This window comes from Haliotis asinina, chromosome 3 (genome assembly GCF_037392515.1).
Source record: "Haliotis asinina isolate JCU_RB_2024 chromosome 3, JCU_Hal_asi_v2, whole genome shotgun sequence".
Classification (NCBI taxonomy): Eukaryota; Metazoa; Mollusca; class Gastropoda; order Lepetellida; family Haliotidae; genus Haliotis; species Haliotis asinina.
In genome coordinates, this window is record NC_090282.1 from 39584792 (window position 1) to 39603458 (window position 18667).

General features: G+C 38.8%; 1 protein-coding gene across 1 annotated transcript in view; it reads right to left on the reverse strand.

The window, feature by feature from the left end:
- The window catches only part of LOC137277982 (transcription factor HIVEP3-like), a 36552-nt gene extending 20970 nt beyond the window's left edge, over positions 1–15582 (reverse strand). The window contains exon 1 of the mRNA XM_067810006.1: positions 15326–15582. Within this exon, the coding sequence (XP_067666107.1) occupies positions 15326–15371 (46 nt within the window). The 5' untranslated portion in view covers positions 15372–15582. The remainder of the gene's footprint in view (positions 1–15325) is intronic.
- Positions 15583–18667: the final 3085 nt, after the last annotated feature.

Below are 18667 nucleotides of genomic sequence, written 5' to 3' on the forward strand. Positions count from 1 at the left end.
GTACTCCTGTACTGAAAAAATAAGGAGTACATACTCCTGACGTTGAAAATACAGCTGGAGCCAAGTAGTGTATTTGTTGCAGCCCTACTGAGCATGGTTTTACACCGGCAATATCCAGCAATAACAAGGTAAGGGACACCAGAAATGGTCTTCACACAAAGTTCCCATGTGGGGAATTGAACCCGGGTCTTTGAGATAAGGAGCGAACACTTTAACCACTCGGCTACCCCGCCACCAGGCTTAAGGGAAAGTTTAGACTGCTTTCCTGCTTCATCATACAGGGATCAAAATTATTAGTGCCACTGTACAGATGACATGGCTAAAATTGAAATGACACAGCTAAATACTTACCAGCATGCCCTTTTGGCACACTTGGTTTGTTTGAGAAAGTGCATTAAAGCATGTCTTCACTGTTATTATCTCTTATGATGTAATCAGCTAATCATCAATGTCTTTTCAAACTTTGAGGTCAGCAAATACACAAACATACAATCCTAGCATAGTTTTATTACTCACGATGTATAGGAGAAAACACGCCTCCGAGGTTTTGGTAGACAATGTAAAACTTGAGAGGGAGGGAAATAGTTTTACTATAGTGTTAAAAATGAAAACTATTTTAATGATCATCTTCTAAAGTATTTAATACTCTTAGAATGATTTTTTTTCCTGTAATTAATCATAACTCAGCATTTTTCAAACTTTCCAAGATTGAAGGTCAAATTTCAGTATTTTAATTGAAAAATAACTTATCTTTTTCAATAATTTGCAATGAGGATTTTGAAATCTGACCAATGATTAAACTTCATGTTGTGTTATGAATGATTACACAGTGCCATTTTTCATGTAATGAACAAAGAAACAGAATTTTGTCTGTTCTAAAGATAATGTCTCCCCATCCTCTTTTAGCTCATGTTTGTTCAAACTGGTGTTGTTAATGTGTGTGCAAGACAAAACTTCATACAAATTTTTACATACAGGAAAGATAAAACACAAGTACAGATTCTGACTGGTGCATTAATGAAGCAGCCTTGAGTTCTAGACATAATTAGCTGAAAAATGGAACATTAAGGGAAACCATTCAAAATCTCTAAACAAAACATTTTTCTTTGAAATTGCCATTATTTATATCAATTGTGTTTTGTATCATTCTATTATGGATAAATAAATAAAGGGATCTAATTTTGTTTCACGTTTTCCAGAAGACTGAACACTTAACCCCCTGGATGCCGAGTTTTTTTTCAGGCGCACATTTTCATAAGGTTTGAAAAGTGAACGTTGTGCGAGATTTGCGCTCGCGTGGTCCTGGATTTGCGTACGGCTATGAAATTGCACAGACATGTAGAATATTTAATTTCCTATCCGTTGGTATAAATATAATTGCGACTACCTCAGGGGTTTGAGAAATAGACACTGCTAAAAGTTGTTCAAAACTTTTGTGTGTGTTCAAAAACAGTAAATTTCTCAGTTTTTTATCGTACACCAATAAAAGCACTCTGCTACGATTTTTTTAATTTGGCATCTTTACCCAAAGTGTGAGCGAAGAAAATACAGCTTGATATCTGAACGACATAAGTGTATATGAAATGGATGTATGTGCCAATGCATAACGTCCTACTCACAAAATCAAAAATGACCTGCAATAAATGTCAAAAATCGATTTTCTACTATGACGTCAAACGTCGACAGAGAGGTCATGCACGTATAAAGGTAAGGGGGCATAACTCAGCTATGGTTTACATTAGGTCAATGTAACTCCGATCACATGGAGAGAATTTGCTGTGGATATGGACAGTATATTTTCGTTATGTTTTGTTCACAGTGAACCAAACTATTCCAATACAAATTTTCCCAATGTGAGAGGATACCTTTTGGTAGTTTCACAATTTGTAAGAAAAGATGCAAGTGTACTACATAAAAAAGCAGGCAATAGCGATTTGGATGTCCCTATCCGATACATATTTTAGTTCTTAGATTCCCATATTCTCCTGTTTGTGTATATGTATTTTTATTAATTTTCCATCATTATTAACGGAGTAACAGCCACATATTCAAACGTAATGAAATAACTGAAGATAATGCGACATTTTAGTTGACGTCACGGCATGTTTTGTGCATTTTGTGACGTCGGAAAAAGACTACCCTGGTTGCTGATTATTATATATCTAACCTAATTTCTACTCAATGTGTAAAAGATCTCGGCTTCTGTGTCAGAATTCAACACTTTTTAGCCAAAATATGAAATGAATGGTTTTATCACTGAAATAGTGTCCTGATTATATCAACAATTACACGGTTTTACTACATATCTTATTGTGAGCAACACGCGCACCTGTCTAGCATCAATTTAACGTAAATGAAAATTTCACAACACCTGAATATTCATTGAGTATTCATTTAGGAAAAAGACTTTTCTTCTCATGATTATGAAATCAATTCCCTTCATAAGTATGCAATGAAAAGTACAAAGAGACCGCTTTTTCAGTAAAGAAGTATTAGAAAATGGACGTAAGGCTTGTCCAAATTAAGACTTGACCTGATTTATATATTTTTAACAATTTCCGAGTTTGAGTTAGACATTCTGCCATCAGATATATTTTAATCGCATTTGAATTGACTTTATTATCGAAAAACAATGATAATGAATCATGAAACGTTTTGACAAACTCGCACCTGGTCAATTAATATTCACATTAGTTTTGTCTATAAAAACGACACAAACCAACACAATGAACAAGACAATTCCTTTAAATAGTAGTATGTGTGGCCCTACATTTGATAAAATGTACAAATCATTTTCATTAATATTATCCGTTTTACTTATAAGTTGGAAGTAAATCGCTGTTTATTAACCTGTTCATATGAAACTGCAATATTTGTCCCAACGTATTGAATATTGCACATGACGGGAACTAAAGCATATGTTGCAGTAATGGCTACGTGTGATCTTCCAACACTTGTGTAGAGGCTTAAAATGTGGTGTAATACACTTACTGAGTCAATTTCCCATGTAAATATTATTCAAACAATCCAAAGCTTTCAAAGAATAAAAACGGATACCTTATATCCACACATGATATGGTGTTGAACATGGATATATGTAGATACTGAAATCAATTTCATGAAAAAATATCTGAACGATGCGCAAAATATACATCACAATACTAAAAGTGCAATCGGAATGGTATGGGCATTGTGTTTACTCTTGTTCAACCGACCTTCACCTCAAAGAAATTGCCTAATATGTGCAACAATGTTGACGTGTGACATCACTACCGATGACCGATTTCTTTCAAAATGGCGGCTTCGCTGAGAAGGGTACACAGGATTTTGCGACGACTTTTTGCTTGATTCAGGGATCTTTTGTATATAAATGTGAGATGTAAGTAATCAGAATTATTCTGACTATCTGTGTATTGTTATATGTTCTTATCGTTTACATTGTAAATGACGGAAGAAGCCAGAAATGCCTATAAGTACTGTTGTCGTTCTGCGTGATTTTGCGTCAGTCATGGCGTCACGCTGCACTAAAAGTTTGACAGTTTCTTATGAATTACCAAATTATTTCATTGTTTCTATTTTCAATTTGCTATTTTTTTGCCACGATACTCTTCCCCTGAATATACTAAGCGTATTGAGCCATTGTAAGCAATGATTAGAGAGCTGGATGTTGGAAAATTTCCGAAAATGCTACGCAGTGTAAAATTGGAATTTTTCTTTGTTTACATTTCAGTCAAGCGCTGTCTTTCGAGCACAGCGTTCGTTTTCAAACAAAGCATATTTCGTTTCGTTTTGTCTAGACAGTTGGTACTGGTGACAAAGACCATTTGTAATTTGATTCTAAGATGCATGGGGAGTTCAGTGATACATTTGTCGTAGCTAACTATGAAGTATACATGATATAATAGGCTTCTCAATACCGGCCTTCTCGAAACGTGATTTTGTAAACACTATCCAATATGGCGGAAAGCGCACTTCGGCGTTCGTGTAAGTGTATTTTCGAAAACATCCCAACCGATTCTGGGTACATCGGTGACGTTTCAGAATTATCATTCCTGGTTACATGAAAACTTGATATCAGTGATCATTAATATGCTATTTTTGAAATTCATTACTTCCAGTAATTATCCGATTTTCACATTTCAAAACATACTGCTAATAACGCTGTGAATCTCGATTTTGTACAGTTTGAAAAATGGCGACATTTACGATGAAGCCTATTTTGAAAGGCGAGTTTAAGCACTTTAGCTTGGTCTGAGGTAATAGTGGATGGTATCAAGAAACTGGGAATTTTCCGCAGAATTCAAAACTGTGAAGTATTTATATATGCGTGGTATATTTAGAATTTTATTGGACTTCCAAGTGACGTATGTAGAGGAAGGACATATATGTCCCTGTGGCATCCAGGGGGTTAAACATCCAAATTTTTAAATGACTGCTGCTCATTACATTCCAGGGAAACTGTGTGTTGGACCAGGATGCTTTTTAACGCTATAAAGTTTGGCCTTCTAGAGCACTCAAAAAAAGGTTCCTAACAGCACTTAGAACGCAACCCTCATTTATTTTTCCATCAGCTAAACACATGTGCAATTGTTCACAATTCTAATAAATACCAGCAGTTAGTACTTCCGTACATCTTATCCGGCAACCTATCTTATCCTGCAACACATCTTATCCTGCAATACATCTTATCCTGAAATAAGTGGCTGCCTACTCTACCAACACCAAAAATAAAATACAAAGTGTTTGTGGTGCCTTTTTGCCTATTATTATGACTATTGGCACGATACATGGTTTGAACTGGTGAGTGATTTTAGTTTTACGTCGCACTCAGCAATATTCCAGCTATATGGCGGCAGTCTGTAAATAATCAAGTCTGGACCAGACAATCCAGTGATCAACAACATGAAGCATCGATCTGCGCAATGGGGAACCGATGACATGTATCATAAAAGTCAGCAAGTCTGACCACCTCACCCCGCTATGTTCGCTTCTTACGACAAGTACAGCTGCCTTTTGTGGCAAGCATAGGATGCTGAAGGCATCTTCTAAACCCTGGAAATTCACGTGTCCATGGTTTGAATTATGTTTGTGTTTTAGCTGTCACAGTTTAGCAATATTTAAGCTAAGAAGTAGTCTGTAAGTAATTGAGCTTAGATCACTCAATTCAGTGACTGACATCACTTCAATCTATGACAAAAGATACGATGACATGCATTAACCAAGTTAGCAAGCCTGACCACTCTATGCCATTAACTGGTTCTAACAACCTGCACGGGTCCTAAGGACCCATTATTCAAAACTACTGTTCAAGGGTCTGCATGCAGCCAAACTGACTGAAGACAATCTAACTTGGGCAGTGCAGAAAATGACAATTTCTTTTCAAAACAAAAAGGCAAAATTTTATCTACTCATACACACCTCGAAAAGGAAATCTCACACATGCATATCTCAAAAACTATAATATCATGACATTTTGCATCCATTTGCTTGTGATTAAATGTATTGCATCATGTAAACAATTTAATTCCACAACTTAAAAATTTAATAAACTCATGAATAACATCTCCTTACACAGTATGGGTATGTGAATAACTTGCTCTATCAGGATAAAAATTACATGATTCAGTAACTACAGTTAAATGAATTCACTGCAGCAAACAAAATCCTATATAAAACTGAAGAAATTGTAACATCCATCTCTTAGAGTGACAAAAGTTCTATTAAGATGCACTTCATGCATACATTTAAGTCAACGATTAAAGATGTGTCATACTTTTACAAAAGTACGCAGGCACTGTGACTTAATGATGCATGCAAATCCTTTCATTAATATCAGAACACTAGCACCCCACACATCATGTATGCCTCTTTGCACTGAACTGTAAACATGGACACAGCTATGATATTGATGAATTTTCTGTACAAACCATACACGTAGCCAAATATCCTGTACAGAGAGCTACAAGATACAGATACACAGAGGACTTACCATGATCAATTTCCCTTATAACTGATATCAACGACATCTCATGACATCACTGTGTATATTTTTACACTATGAGTCATTCCTGAAACAGGACGCAGAGCACAACCTGTCGAGCTGGCCATATACATGAGCGTCACCTAATCAATGGTTATATGGCCTGGGCTATATACAACATTACAAGACTAATTCCTGAGCTGAACCCTCTTGTATCCATTGTAGGCAAACAGAAAGTAATTGACAACAGTTGTGTAGATTGAAATGTGTACGTTGTTGACCCTTGTACACTTAACGGGCCTGACTGACAAAGAAAATCATTCTTTACTTCATTATTTTGGTCATCTCACTAACAAATTATTCAAGTATTGATTGATATTTTGTAAGTAGTCATGTTGGTTAGGGTTCATCTGTAGGCTGGTCCTTAAACAGTCTTGAAAACAAACCAGAAATATAAACAATACACAGCTTCTTGCTTCATAGTATTTAAAAAGGTATATGAAAAACTAAAAGTATATCTCTTGCAACCCAAATGAACAGGTTCACAAGGGGCACTGACAAACTGTAGCACAAACAGAATTGAGCAACAGAGAGAAAATGACTAGTCTTCTTGTATGCAAACATTGAAACAAAGCAAGCAAAGTTGACAACATACTTCTATCGCTTCATTTCGCCTATATGGGATTACATTTTCTAGTACAGAAACAGTTGTTCTATTTGGGATTACATTTTCTAGTACAGAAACAGTTGTTCTATTTGGGATAAAAAATTGCTGTATAAAACATATTTTACGTGACTAATTATCAAATAGTGAATTGGAAATCTGTCAATACAACCCACTGAGGAATGGACATGTACCTTTGATGGTGACTGTATCCTATTTTGACATGAAACATATTTTTCAAACCAAAGCAAGAGAAGTATGTTGCCACCCTTTGCTTGCTTTGCTTGCAGATAACAAGACTGGTCATTTTCTCTCTGTTGCGCAAGTCTATTTGCTCTACACTTTGCCTGTGCAAGGGGTGATTAAAACCAGCACAAGAGGTTACAATGTTTTGACGTATCAAGCAGTTGTTAACAAACTTGAACAGCCTAACCCGCTGACTTTGTGTGCTTGTGAATAGGTGCCTGGCTCGGAGGGTGTGGGTTCGATGGAACTCAACCCAACAAAAGTTCTTGAATCTGTACTAGAAACTGTAATCCCAAATATAAGAACTGTTACATCTGACCACCTTCTCCATACCATTGTGTATTCAAAGCTGCCTACTGCTTCATAATCTTGTAAAAGCTGTATAAGAAAAAACTAAAACTATCTCAATTGCTGCCTACATGAACAGACTCAAAAAGGGGGATTAAAACCAGCCTGTCAGAGCCAGCAGTTGTCAACACATATGAACAGTTGATGAAATAGAAACCCATTGATGCATGCATGCTCAAAGCGCCTCTTCGTTTTTCCCTCAATCACTGGATGTCGTTCTCAGTGGCACAACATGTTACCAATCTCAACTCCCTGGGGATCATCCCACACTTGCAGTCACTCTTGCAGCCTCCGTACTAACTTAGCTTCTGTACCTAATGAGGTACCCATTCACAGCTGGGTGGACTAGGACAAGTAGTCACAGTTCTTTGACCAAACTTTACTACAAGTTGCTGTACCCGCTACTAGGTGTGAGCACATATTCTTGTGGCCATCACATTCACGTGGTCATACATCAAAGGACTCGAGGGTGCACAGGGTTGTGACAACAATGAGAGAGTCTGCACACAAAGTTGACTACAAGGTTTTTGACACCCAGTTTCACTTCCAGATGGGCTTGATCCCAGCACCTCAAACTTGCTGGATCCCTAGCTTGGCACTTTAGACAGCTCGCCCACCACACCCTAACTGAATGGTACAGTATCAATAGTTAGGTGATATGGTTGCCCTAGATATCATAGGTGCACAGTTTACGGCACAAAGCTGCATCCTTGGATGCACCACAAGCCCAAAGGTTTAACCTCAATTTCTTAAAACCATACCAACGTCCATAGGCTTTAATGAGTACGGAACACGGGAGACCTATGTCACTTCAGGCTGGCCACCCCCATCAAAATGTCACACTGTGATACAAATGGAATATTGTTAAAAGAAGCATTAAAACTCACAAAAGACCTCTGAGCCATAAATCATACACCTTTGTCACTGCTTCTGTCATAAATGTGTAGCATACTCAAGGAAATGTACACCGTCATTTAGTATGATTTACATTTTCAGTATGCAACAAGCATATTCAAAAAGATTACTTGATGTTGGAGTGGGCCAGACAGCATCCAATGGGCCCCATACTCAATACAGCGAATCTGTGTATTATGGGTATTAATGCTCAGATGTTTTGGATTTTATCAGCAACAGATATCTATCTGACCAATACTTTGAAAAAAGAAGCTGCTGTACACTGAAAATGCTAAGTCTTAGTACTTGTGGCTTTGTACAGCTGATATGAATTTGACTGACAAAAGCAAAAATAAACAAACCGAGGCCTTTCTGTTTAGTTTTACATGAAGGAAATAAAGTATTCAAATATTCATAAAAAAGAAAACTGTAATGAAAGCTGCATTTTATAACAAAATTATGTTTTCTTCCCCATTAGTGTGGCACAACCACTTTGTGTAGAATCTCAATAAATCTGTTAAAAGTGGGCAATCCTTTAAACAAATGTAAAATTACAAAGTTGTCTGAAGGACAAAACTCAAAGGTACTGTGTTTGTCAATTAGCCCAGTCCTGATCCCTCTCAGGTGCTAGGGCATGACACATACTGTACCCATCAAAATATCTACATTATCCAAAAGATCCATTAAATACTAGTAGTTGTTATGAATCAGAGCAGACTAAAATAAAAAATAAAACAAACATGGGTTACTGGGGGCATAGTCCGCCTCGAAATCCAACTGCAAGGGTTAACAAGGGCCCAAGTATGAGGTCATGAGTCACGATGACCTAATGTGGTATGACAAGTTGGCTTGCTGGTAGATTATAATGGCACAAAAAAAGTTAACATTTCCTAATTATAGTATGTAGTACTGAAATATGTAGTCACATCAAAGATCATCAACTGGTCATATGTGATTTTTGCAAAACAAGAATATCAGGCAATAAGTGATTGTGATTCTTTTCATGACACTGTAACCATGGTAACCAAGGTACTTCTAACCTTTATATTGTACTGATCATGAGGCAAATGCCAATCAATACTGCCTTCACGCAGGTACAGCATTTTCAATTAGGTATTAAGACTAATTTAGAATTTGATTTTTATATCACTGTGTCATTCATGATTGATGCCATGCTTAAAGAAGCTCTTGACTGGCTAACTGGCAGCCCCAGCGACTATCATTAGGTCCCTCAAATCAGTACTTGGTACATCAGCTGGTTCAACTTACTATCCTTATCTATCTCCCAACAAAGTTAATGAGAATGTTTAGACAAATCAATCAGAGACAGTTTAGTTTTACCTCTGAGTATAGGACCGTAGTGTTGCCTAGTGTTTAAACCATTTGTTTGTCACGCTGAAGGCCGGTATGATTTCCCCACATGGCTATAATTCAAATCTGCAGAGATGAAAAAGGAATGTTATGGATTGAAAATTACAGCAACTACATATCTGTTTGTTGACACCCTTTAATCTGAAGCCAGACTTGATGAATGGATTTGTTTGCAAGTAATTGTTGTCCTTCCTACAATTGTTGTTACTTTAAAAAGGTAAATATTTGGTGTTCCCCGCTCCCCGCAAAGTGAACCGGTTTTTGACTGGTATTTTCTCATTGATAGATAAACCGAACTTATTAAAAGTTTCACAGAATAACCGTAGGGTATCATCAACGAGTCCACAAAATACATAAGAGACTTGCTGCAAATTATGCAAGCACTGTCGAATTCAAAACAGCATGTCAAAAAAAGTAATATCAACGGGAAATTCACTTATTTCATTAAGTTCAATGCGGCCTCCATCTTCCTCCACAACTGAACGAAACCATATGTTTCTTTCAAACAGAAATACTTTTAAGTATTTCTTCCTCCGGTATCTCCTTCCATGACATAATTATCCTATCCTCTTGATGCCTGCACGGTCAGTTTGTCTGTCACTCCTTGGCAAACTATCTCCTTTTGGGAGTCCCTTACGGCGTTGCATTTTTGGACATGCTGTTTTGAGTTTGACAATACTTGCATGATTTGCATGCAATCTCTTAGATATTTTGTTTGCTTGTTGATGATACCCTAGGGTTTCACTGTGAAATTTTTTTAATAAATTTAGTTTAGAGAAAACATCAGTCAAAAACCGGTTCACTTTTGGGGGGACACCTGATATATAGGTTTGTGACAAATGTGTCTATTTGAGCAAGTGAGTCTGTGATTGAGTAAGTTCGGTTTTACATCACTTTTAGCAAATTTCTACTAACATGACTACAAGCGGACACTAGCAATGGGTGTCCACCATTATACTTAGGGGGAACTGAACTCGGGTGTTCAGCGTGATGAGCAAATGCTTTGATTCTGTTACTTTCGATAGGGACTGACACTGATGAGCAGATAATTCCAGACTTTGACATAAGCACCTTGTCAGGGATTTATCTAGGCATCCCAAATATCGTCAAGCAAATAAAGAACTAGTTCTTTCTGTATTCAATTTATTTTTAAAACCTATCTTGTTGAATCAAATAGTGTTCTATTCTGATTATATTGGCGAGATTATATCGCACCAGTCTCTGGGAAATTCACAAAATATGATTTTTACAACAAGAGCTGAATCTTAACACTAATTTTCTGTTAACAATTTGGAAACTTGTACTGACATTTGCTGCAGAAAAACTGTGCTACAAACACATCTAGATTATACTTCATGTGTAACTCTGTGACATATGCTGCTATGAAAATATAAAAATAAGGCAACTTGAAAGTACAAGGTCACATCAACATTTGGTCAGATTGTTAGATTAAGTTGATGAGTCTTACTCATTAAAGAAAGAATGAATAATCTCTTTCCTCCATTTCCAGGCTTTTCAAAAAAAGTCAGGAAACAAAATATTGTTTCTCTGTGGCCTAACTTGAATGAAACTACATGCCTACTGACAGTACTGTACTGTACACAAGAAAATCGTTGCACGTTCAAGATCACTTATAAAAGGCTGTTTCATAACTTTGTGTTAGGAATTATGCTTGTGTTAACAGTCGACATATGTTAATTAACACTGAAGCCCATTGATTTGAGACATCTTCCTCGTGTAAATCATTTTATGGGGAAACACCCATGTGACACCGCTACCAAGGCAACAATGACGTCACAACTTGAGTTTCCCAGCGCTCGAATGGGGTCAGTCTCATTTACAGCAGACACTGCACTTGGATTGTGATGGAACGATGAAACATACGAATCGGTTGGGCTCCTCCGTGCGTTAATTAGCAAATCTCATGTGAAAGAGGGTGACACTTTGTAGTTTTGCCGGTAAATATTTGAAAGTATTCGCCTCTAATTCCACGACACATTTACCTGTGTCCTTTCGAACCTCGTAACCGGCAGTCCCGAGATCACCGCGAAAACATCATGAATAACAACTGCCCAGTTTTTATGATTCATGAAATTCGGCCATTAATTCGCATCGATTCAATGTAATTTTGCATTGGTCTAATCAAATATGTGGTTTGAAAACAGTAACGTTTGTGCAAATTCATCAAACACGGTTTCGACAAAGGAATCGATCGAAATCCCGCAAATTTAGGTCACGTTAATCTACTGGAAGACTTGGGTCCTTGCCAGGTGGGAGTTTGCCGGACCAGTTCATTTCGTATACCAGGGGTGCAAAGTTGTTGCAAACTATTTCGCAATCGTCAATCGCTGCCTGCGAGGCACAGTTACTTAGGTACTATCAATATGGCACTGATGTGAAAACAAATTCACCTACGAAGAATACCCATGTAATAAACGGTTAAAATATGAGTAGTTTTTCCAGTGCACTGACAAACAGCTGGATATGCGTCTTGTCAAAACATTATATAACGTTAGAATGACATACAGGTGATTTTTATCAACGCAATCTTATTTAAGTGTCCATGTTTCACTTTGTTTCAATTTACTGGATAACTGTAAATAATTAATTACTAACAAAAACAACGTGTGTGGACTGAGTTTATTACTATTCTGAACACTATTCCACTTACATCACTGCATGTAAAATGTCAACTCAGAGGGGGAAGCCCGAAGTTATGCACATATGCGCACAGACCTTTACCCTTTGGGTACGACAAGAGACATGGTTCTGATAAACCTGCAAATGAACATAAAACCGGACAGACTTGAACACTCTATCACAGGTTCCTTGTAAGCCAAAGGGACATAACTCTGCACAGCTTTAGAGGTCCCAAAGACGGCTGCATCAGCCGTGTCCTCTAATTCATTTCGAATGAGTTGTCCTCTTTCCGACATGAACCTAAAGACTAGGACGTACAATCCATTTATCAATGCTGCAAGAAAACAAAAGCAGGAGAACCATTCGGATGATTTTGCTGATGTATGTCGATTTACAGGTGTAAATCCTGATGTGTTCAAGCCGAAGAGTATCTTCAAATAATCATAAATAATGACAGCACAAATGTTTCCTTTTACGTAAATATGCTGCCGGAAACTTTAATTGTATGTAACGGTATTTAGACTTGATGACGTACGTTTCTCTGTCCGCGATAAAGAATTCTAAATCCAGTCTCCTAATAACGTTCAGGACAGACCATCAACAGCCACCCGATACTCATTAGCCAGCTATCATTTTGTTTGTTTGTTGTTTAATGACCGTTTAAGGCATGTTTGACTGTTCCTTTACACCAGCGACCTATAAAGATCCGGGTCAGCGCCATGGCCATCAGTACCCCATATTTGTGCAAGAGGCGACTAACGGGATCGAGTGGTCAGGCTCGCTGCCTTGGTTCACACGTGTCCTCGTATCCCAAATGCATGCGTAAACAGATAATCATGCTGTCTATCACTGGGCTGTCTGACAAGCCGCGTTAAACAACCAACCAACCAATTTCACACCAACATACTCAAACGGCACAACCTAGTGCATGGTCGAGTAACATAGGCGTAACTGCGAGTGCCAAAATATTCTTCTGTCGTTTTAAGAAACGGAACGACGAGGGAAACCCGACAAAGGTTTCAGACATGGTACCCATGAGAGGAATTGAACCCGTGGTAGGGAACCCGATGTTTCAACGTGACGAGAGAGCGCTCTAATGACTGTGCACTGCGCCACCAACAAATGTTATTCAATCGACATTTCTAAAAATATAAAACTTGCTCGTGCACTCTTCGAAAGGTCTTATTTGTGTTTAAGTAAGCTAGCTGCTATACTGACTATATATTTGGATGCGTCTTGTTAAGATCCTCAAATCTTATAACTGGTCAAGACAACCGTTCACTCTGCTCATAAATAGATGCAATATAATTTGATTTCTATCATAATCTGGACAATGAGTGATGGGTTTACGTAACAGCAAACATTCAGTCAGCAAGTAAGTTGATAAATAGCATAGAGTGTGGACTTCAGTATACCGTAGAGTTAAATTTCATTTCGGTCTTGGGCACTCGTGCATATACGGTTAGAACTGATCCAGCAATCCTCTTACTTGTCGTAAGAGGGGAACAGTGGGATCAGGTGGACAGGCTCGCTTGGTTGGCACGTCCTTTTCCAAGTGCGCATATCGATGTTCATGATGTCCACCACTGTTTTGTCTGGTCTTAACATGAGTATTTACAGACAGCAGCCATACAGCTGGAATATTGCTGAGTGCGGCCTTGAACAGCAAATAAAACGGCCTTGGTGCTCATTAAAGAACCATGCCAGAGTCTCAAGTTTGCTTCCCCGAGTAGTTACATGAGTGAAGCCCATTCCGGGGTTGCCTCCGCTGTGTTATTATTGGAGTATAAATAATTGGCGTAATTGCCAACTTGAGTGAATGTAGTTTTACGCCGCACTCAGCAATATTCCAGCTGTAGACATGCGGAGGTCCGGAAATTAACAGAGTCTGGACCAGACAATCCACTGATCAACAGCATGAACATCGATCAACTGGGATAAGATGACATGTGTCAACCAAGCCATCCCTCTTATCGTAATAGCTTTAAAGGGTTAAAATGAGATTGTTTGATGTCGCTTCGTTTGCATGTGACCCGTGAAGGTCCCGGGGTAGAATAGGCCTTCAGCAACCCATGCTTGCCATAAAAGGTGACTATGCTTGTCGTAAGAGGCGACTAACGGGATCGGGTGGTCAGACTAGCTGACTTGGTTGACACATGTCATCGGTTCCCCATTGCGCAGATCGATGCTCATGTTGTTGATCACTGGATTGTCTGGTCCAGACTCGATTATTTACAGACCGTCGCCATATAGCTGGAATATTGCTAAGTGCGACGTAAAACTAAACTCACTCACTCACTCACTCACTCGTTTGCATGTAATTTAGATATCCTATCCTAAATGCTGAGAGTGCTTTATGTCGTTTTCCATATCTGCATATATATTTTTTTTTCATAAATTAAAGCTCACATGAAACTTCCTTATTACATTATTTTCCATACAAGTATTGATTCCCTCAGCGTTGTGTGTTATTATATTCAATCTCATTCCTGGCTTAAAAGCATGCGATTATCCCTTTTGATCACTAGAAACTGCTAATTAATGTTAAGTCATGATTAACATGTAAGTGTTTCATGTCTTTCTTTCAGGTTTGATATCACCGTCCTACATTAAGCTGACTGTACGAAACGCGGACCCACTACCCATTAAGCAGTCTATAAATATGTTGTTTTCGTGCTGCGACCTCGGCGGAACACCCCGCGACAACCTGTGCAGGAATGCTTGTCTCTGCTATTTATAGATCCACGAGCCACATGAAACCCGCTCACCCTCGGCGTTGCTATGTCGACTCTTCCATCTAGAACGCCATTACCACCTCGCAACAGCAATGTTTTCGCTGAATATGTGTCATAAGTTAAACCTCGTTGACACTGAACACACGTTTACATTCAAAGACATACGAACGTTACACACATGTTAAGATTCAAAGTTGTTAGTTAAGCCATTTTACTGAATTACCCAACGGATGTTGCGGGCGAATGCATAACTAATAAGGGTAACCCCTGTCGAATATTGGAGGTGTTTCCCCAAAACGAGGTGAAAAAGATAACCCTCCTACCCCTCGTGTGTAATATCAGACGACATGTAATTCAAAAGCAAGGATGTATAGACACATGCATGACAGCAACGTTATTTGCCAAGCTCGGTTTCAAAAATTATCATAAAACATTAGGCCTACTTACGTTTGAGAGGCGAGGCGGACAGAGTTGTTGATTTTCTACGTGGCATCCCCGAGATTTTCCACTCAGCTCAGGGCTAAATCCGCCTTGGCCGAGCTTGTCTGTCAGGTAGTTACCATGGTTATAATGTCTAAATATCGTACGTTACCACATCTTGTCCTAAACACAAGATTTTCGTGAAATATACACCATTTCAGCCTGGGGAATCTCTCGATATGTGGGGAATTTCTCCCGACAAAGACGAAGTGTGACGTCACTGTGAAATGAGAACGAGGCTGGTGGATATCCCAGCAGAACCTTGGCATTTTGTGGTCATCGCGACCTTTCTGTTGCTCATGTCACGCTTGACTGGCAACCGATGATGTGTTTACGTTTAGCGTCATATTTGGCGTGCTTGACTCTTATGAAATGTGATGAACTTGGCGGAGGAGTGAAACTCATTTCGTGAATAGCTTAGGGAACCAGACACACTATGCACTTGACTGAACATACAAACTTCTAATTCTCGACCTTTCAGTATATTAATACAGCCACTGATATCAACTACGCACCTTTGATAAAATACTATTTTTATGTCTAATGCGTTTAACCTGGAGTAAATGAATGCTGCCTAAAACAATTGTAATTCTACTCGAAAAAGATCTGTACAAAGCACATATTTCGCTATTTACATGAACAACTGTCTATGCTCTGTTAAAGGAACATTCTGTTGACATTCTCTCTACATACTACCACTTGCATCAAGTCGTGACTGTGTCTCATGGAATCTCTCACGCATGTTGTCTGCGACTGTGTTTCCGTGGTTGTCTCTGAGACCGTGTTTCACTGATGTTGTCTGCGACTGTGTTTCATGGATGTTGTCTCTTAGACCTTGTCTCATGAATGTTGTCTCAGACGTAGTCTCATGGATGTTGTCACTCAGATCGTGTTCATGGATATTGTTTCTGACTTAGTCTCATGGATGTTGTCTCTCAGACCGTGTTTCATGGATGCTGTCTCAGACTAAGTCTTTCACTGTATTTCATGGACATTTTGCTGTGTCCCTTGTCTTCAATTGTCTTTTATTAAATAATGATGTCTCGGTGCTCAACCCAGCCCGAAAGTTTGTGTCTCACTTCCCGAACCATGGTCTTTCCCTTCCATCCAGTCCTAACGTAATGCAAATCCCAAAATGAAGCTAACTTACGAATGACGTAGAGCTACGACTGCTTTGTGGATCGTAGATCTCCCTGACCCTGAACCCATCGCTCTCTTGTCTCGCGATGACCCGGTTACTGTGCCCTCATATCTCCCCCATTGCAGTTTTTGTCCCTATCTGTGTTAACTAAAACCAATCTGAAATTGTCACAGGCTCTTTCTCAACACACGTTTATGTGGAAAAATCAATTCCATTGAAACTATTACTTCTAAAAATAGGTCAATACGAAGTGGGAATTTCTTATTAATTTTATATTTGAGAGACTTAGTCAAAATTGCAATTTGAAAGAAATCGATACACTCTGACGCAAGCGCTGTGTTCTGGATTCGTTCTTGTGAGTAGCATCGTTCTTGTCACCTTGTCACCTTCCATCACTTCAAGTGACTGATTTGCACCGACATAGAGCAAATAAAACGTAAGCACTATTCAACAGCGTTGCAACTTTTACCCTCACTCACTCTGTTGCTCGCAAATCACATGTCTCTGTTGGCTCACCCGGGACTTCTCGTATGTTTTAAGAAGTTAGTGGGTGGCACAGGTGTAATTCTAGCCTAGCTAGTACTTGGTTTATTATATACAGGTTTATTCCTGCTAGATTAGCAGTGAGTGAGTTTTAGGCCGCACTCAACAATATTCCAGCTATGTGGCGGCGGTCTGTAAATAATCAAGTCTGGACCAGACAATCGAGTGATCAACAGCATCAGTTTTTCGATCTGTGCAACTGGGAACCGTTGACATGTGTCAACCAAGTCAGCGAGCCTGACCATTCGCTCCCGTTAGTCGCCACTTACGACAAGCATAGTCACCATTTAAGGCAAGCATGGGTTGCTGGGGGCCTATTCTACCCGGACCTTCAGAGGTCGCTAGATTAGAAGGTGGTATAAATTTTATTCATGCCTAGGTTTTACAGGTTTTGTTCTTGCCTAGTTAGTTAGTTATACAGGTTTTGTTATTGTCTGATTACTGGTGGTACAGGTTTTATTCATGCTTAATTTGTGAGTGGTACAGATTGTATTCTTGCCTAGTTAATGATCGGAACAGTTTGTATTCTTGGCCGGTTAGGAGGTGGTACGTTTTATTCTTGCCTAGTTAGTGATTTGTTTATGTTTTATTCTTGGATTGCTAGTATACGTGGAATAGGTTTTATTCTTGTTTGGTTAGTTTGTGGTGCAAGTCCTATTCTTGCATTTTAAACGTGGTACAGGATTATTCCTGCCTAGTTACAATCCGTTCGGCTGAAAAGCGGACTGATGGATTGCAGTCTAACTAATAACTAACTAATAAACATAACACACTCATCGAAACGCTGATCATAATCAGAACACCATACCAACTCTGTGAGGTTTTTGCAGAATAATTCTCCCTAAAATAAAAATAGTTCCTCAACAAACTATCATTAAAAATATTGACACTGTTCATTATTTGTTACGAGGGAGGAGTGCAGAGAAACGGATAGCCAGGTGTGTGAGAAAGCATGGCGACAGCACAGGTTAATGAATATACAGTATAACTTTCTCGGCCCTTGTGCACGTGCTTCTCGTACACCTGTGAACCGCGTCGATATTTTAATGATAGTTTGTTGCAAAAAACCTTTTATTATTAAGACCAAAATTCTGCAAAAACCTCACACAGTTCGTATGAAGTTTTGATTACGATCAACGTTTCATTAAGTATGTTATGCTTAAATGTTTTTGAGTTACATAGCAATTCATCAGTCCGCTTTTGAGCCAGACGGACTTTTGTGAGTGGTACAGATTGTAAGGTCAATCTTACTTTTGGAACGAGTTGTACTGATTTATTCTCACCTATTAACGAATTATACTAGGGTGATATCGGTGTGTCTCTTACTTGGGTAGTGAGTGAGTGTATTCTTACGCCGCACTCAGCAATATTCCAGCTATATGGTGGCGGTCTGTACACAATGGGGTTTGGGCCAGATAATCCAGTGATCAACAGCATGAGCATCGATATGCGCAAATGAGAACCGATGATATGTATCAACCAAGTCAGCGAGCCTGACCACCCGATCCCGTTAGTCGCCGCTTACGACAAGCAAGAGTTACTGAAGTCCAATATTCTATCCAGTGATGCGGGTCACTGGATTGCCTGTTCCAGTCTCAGTTATTTACAGACCGCCGCCATATATA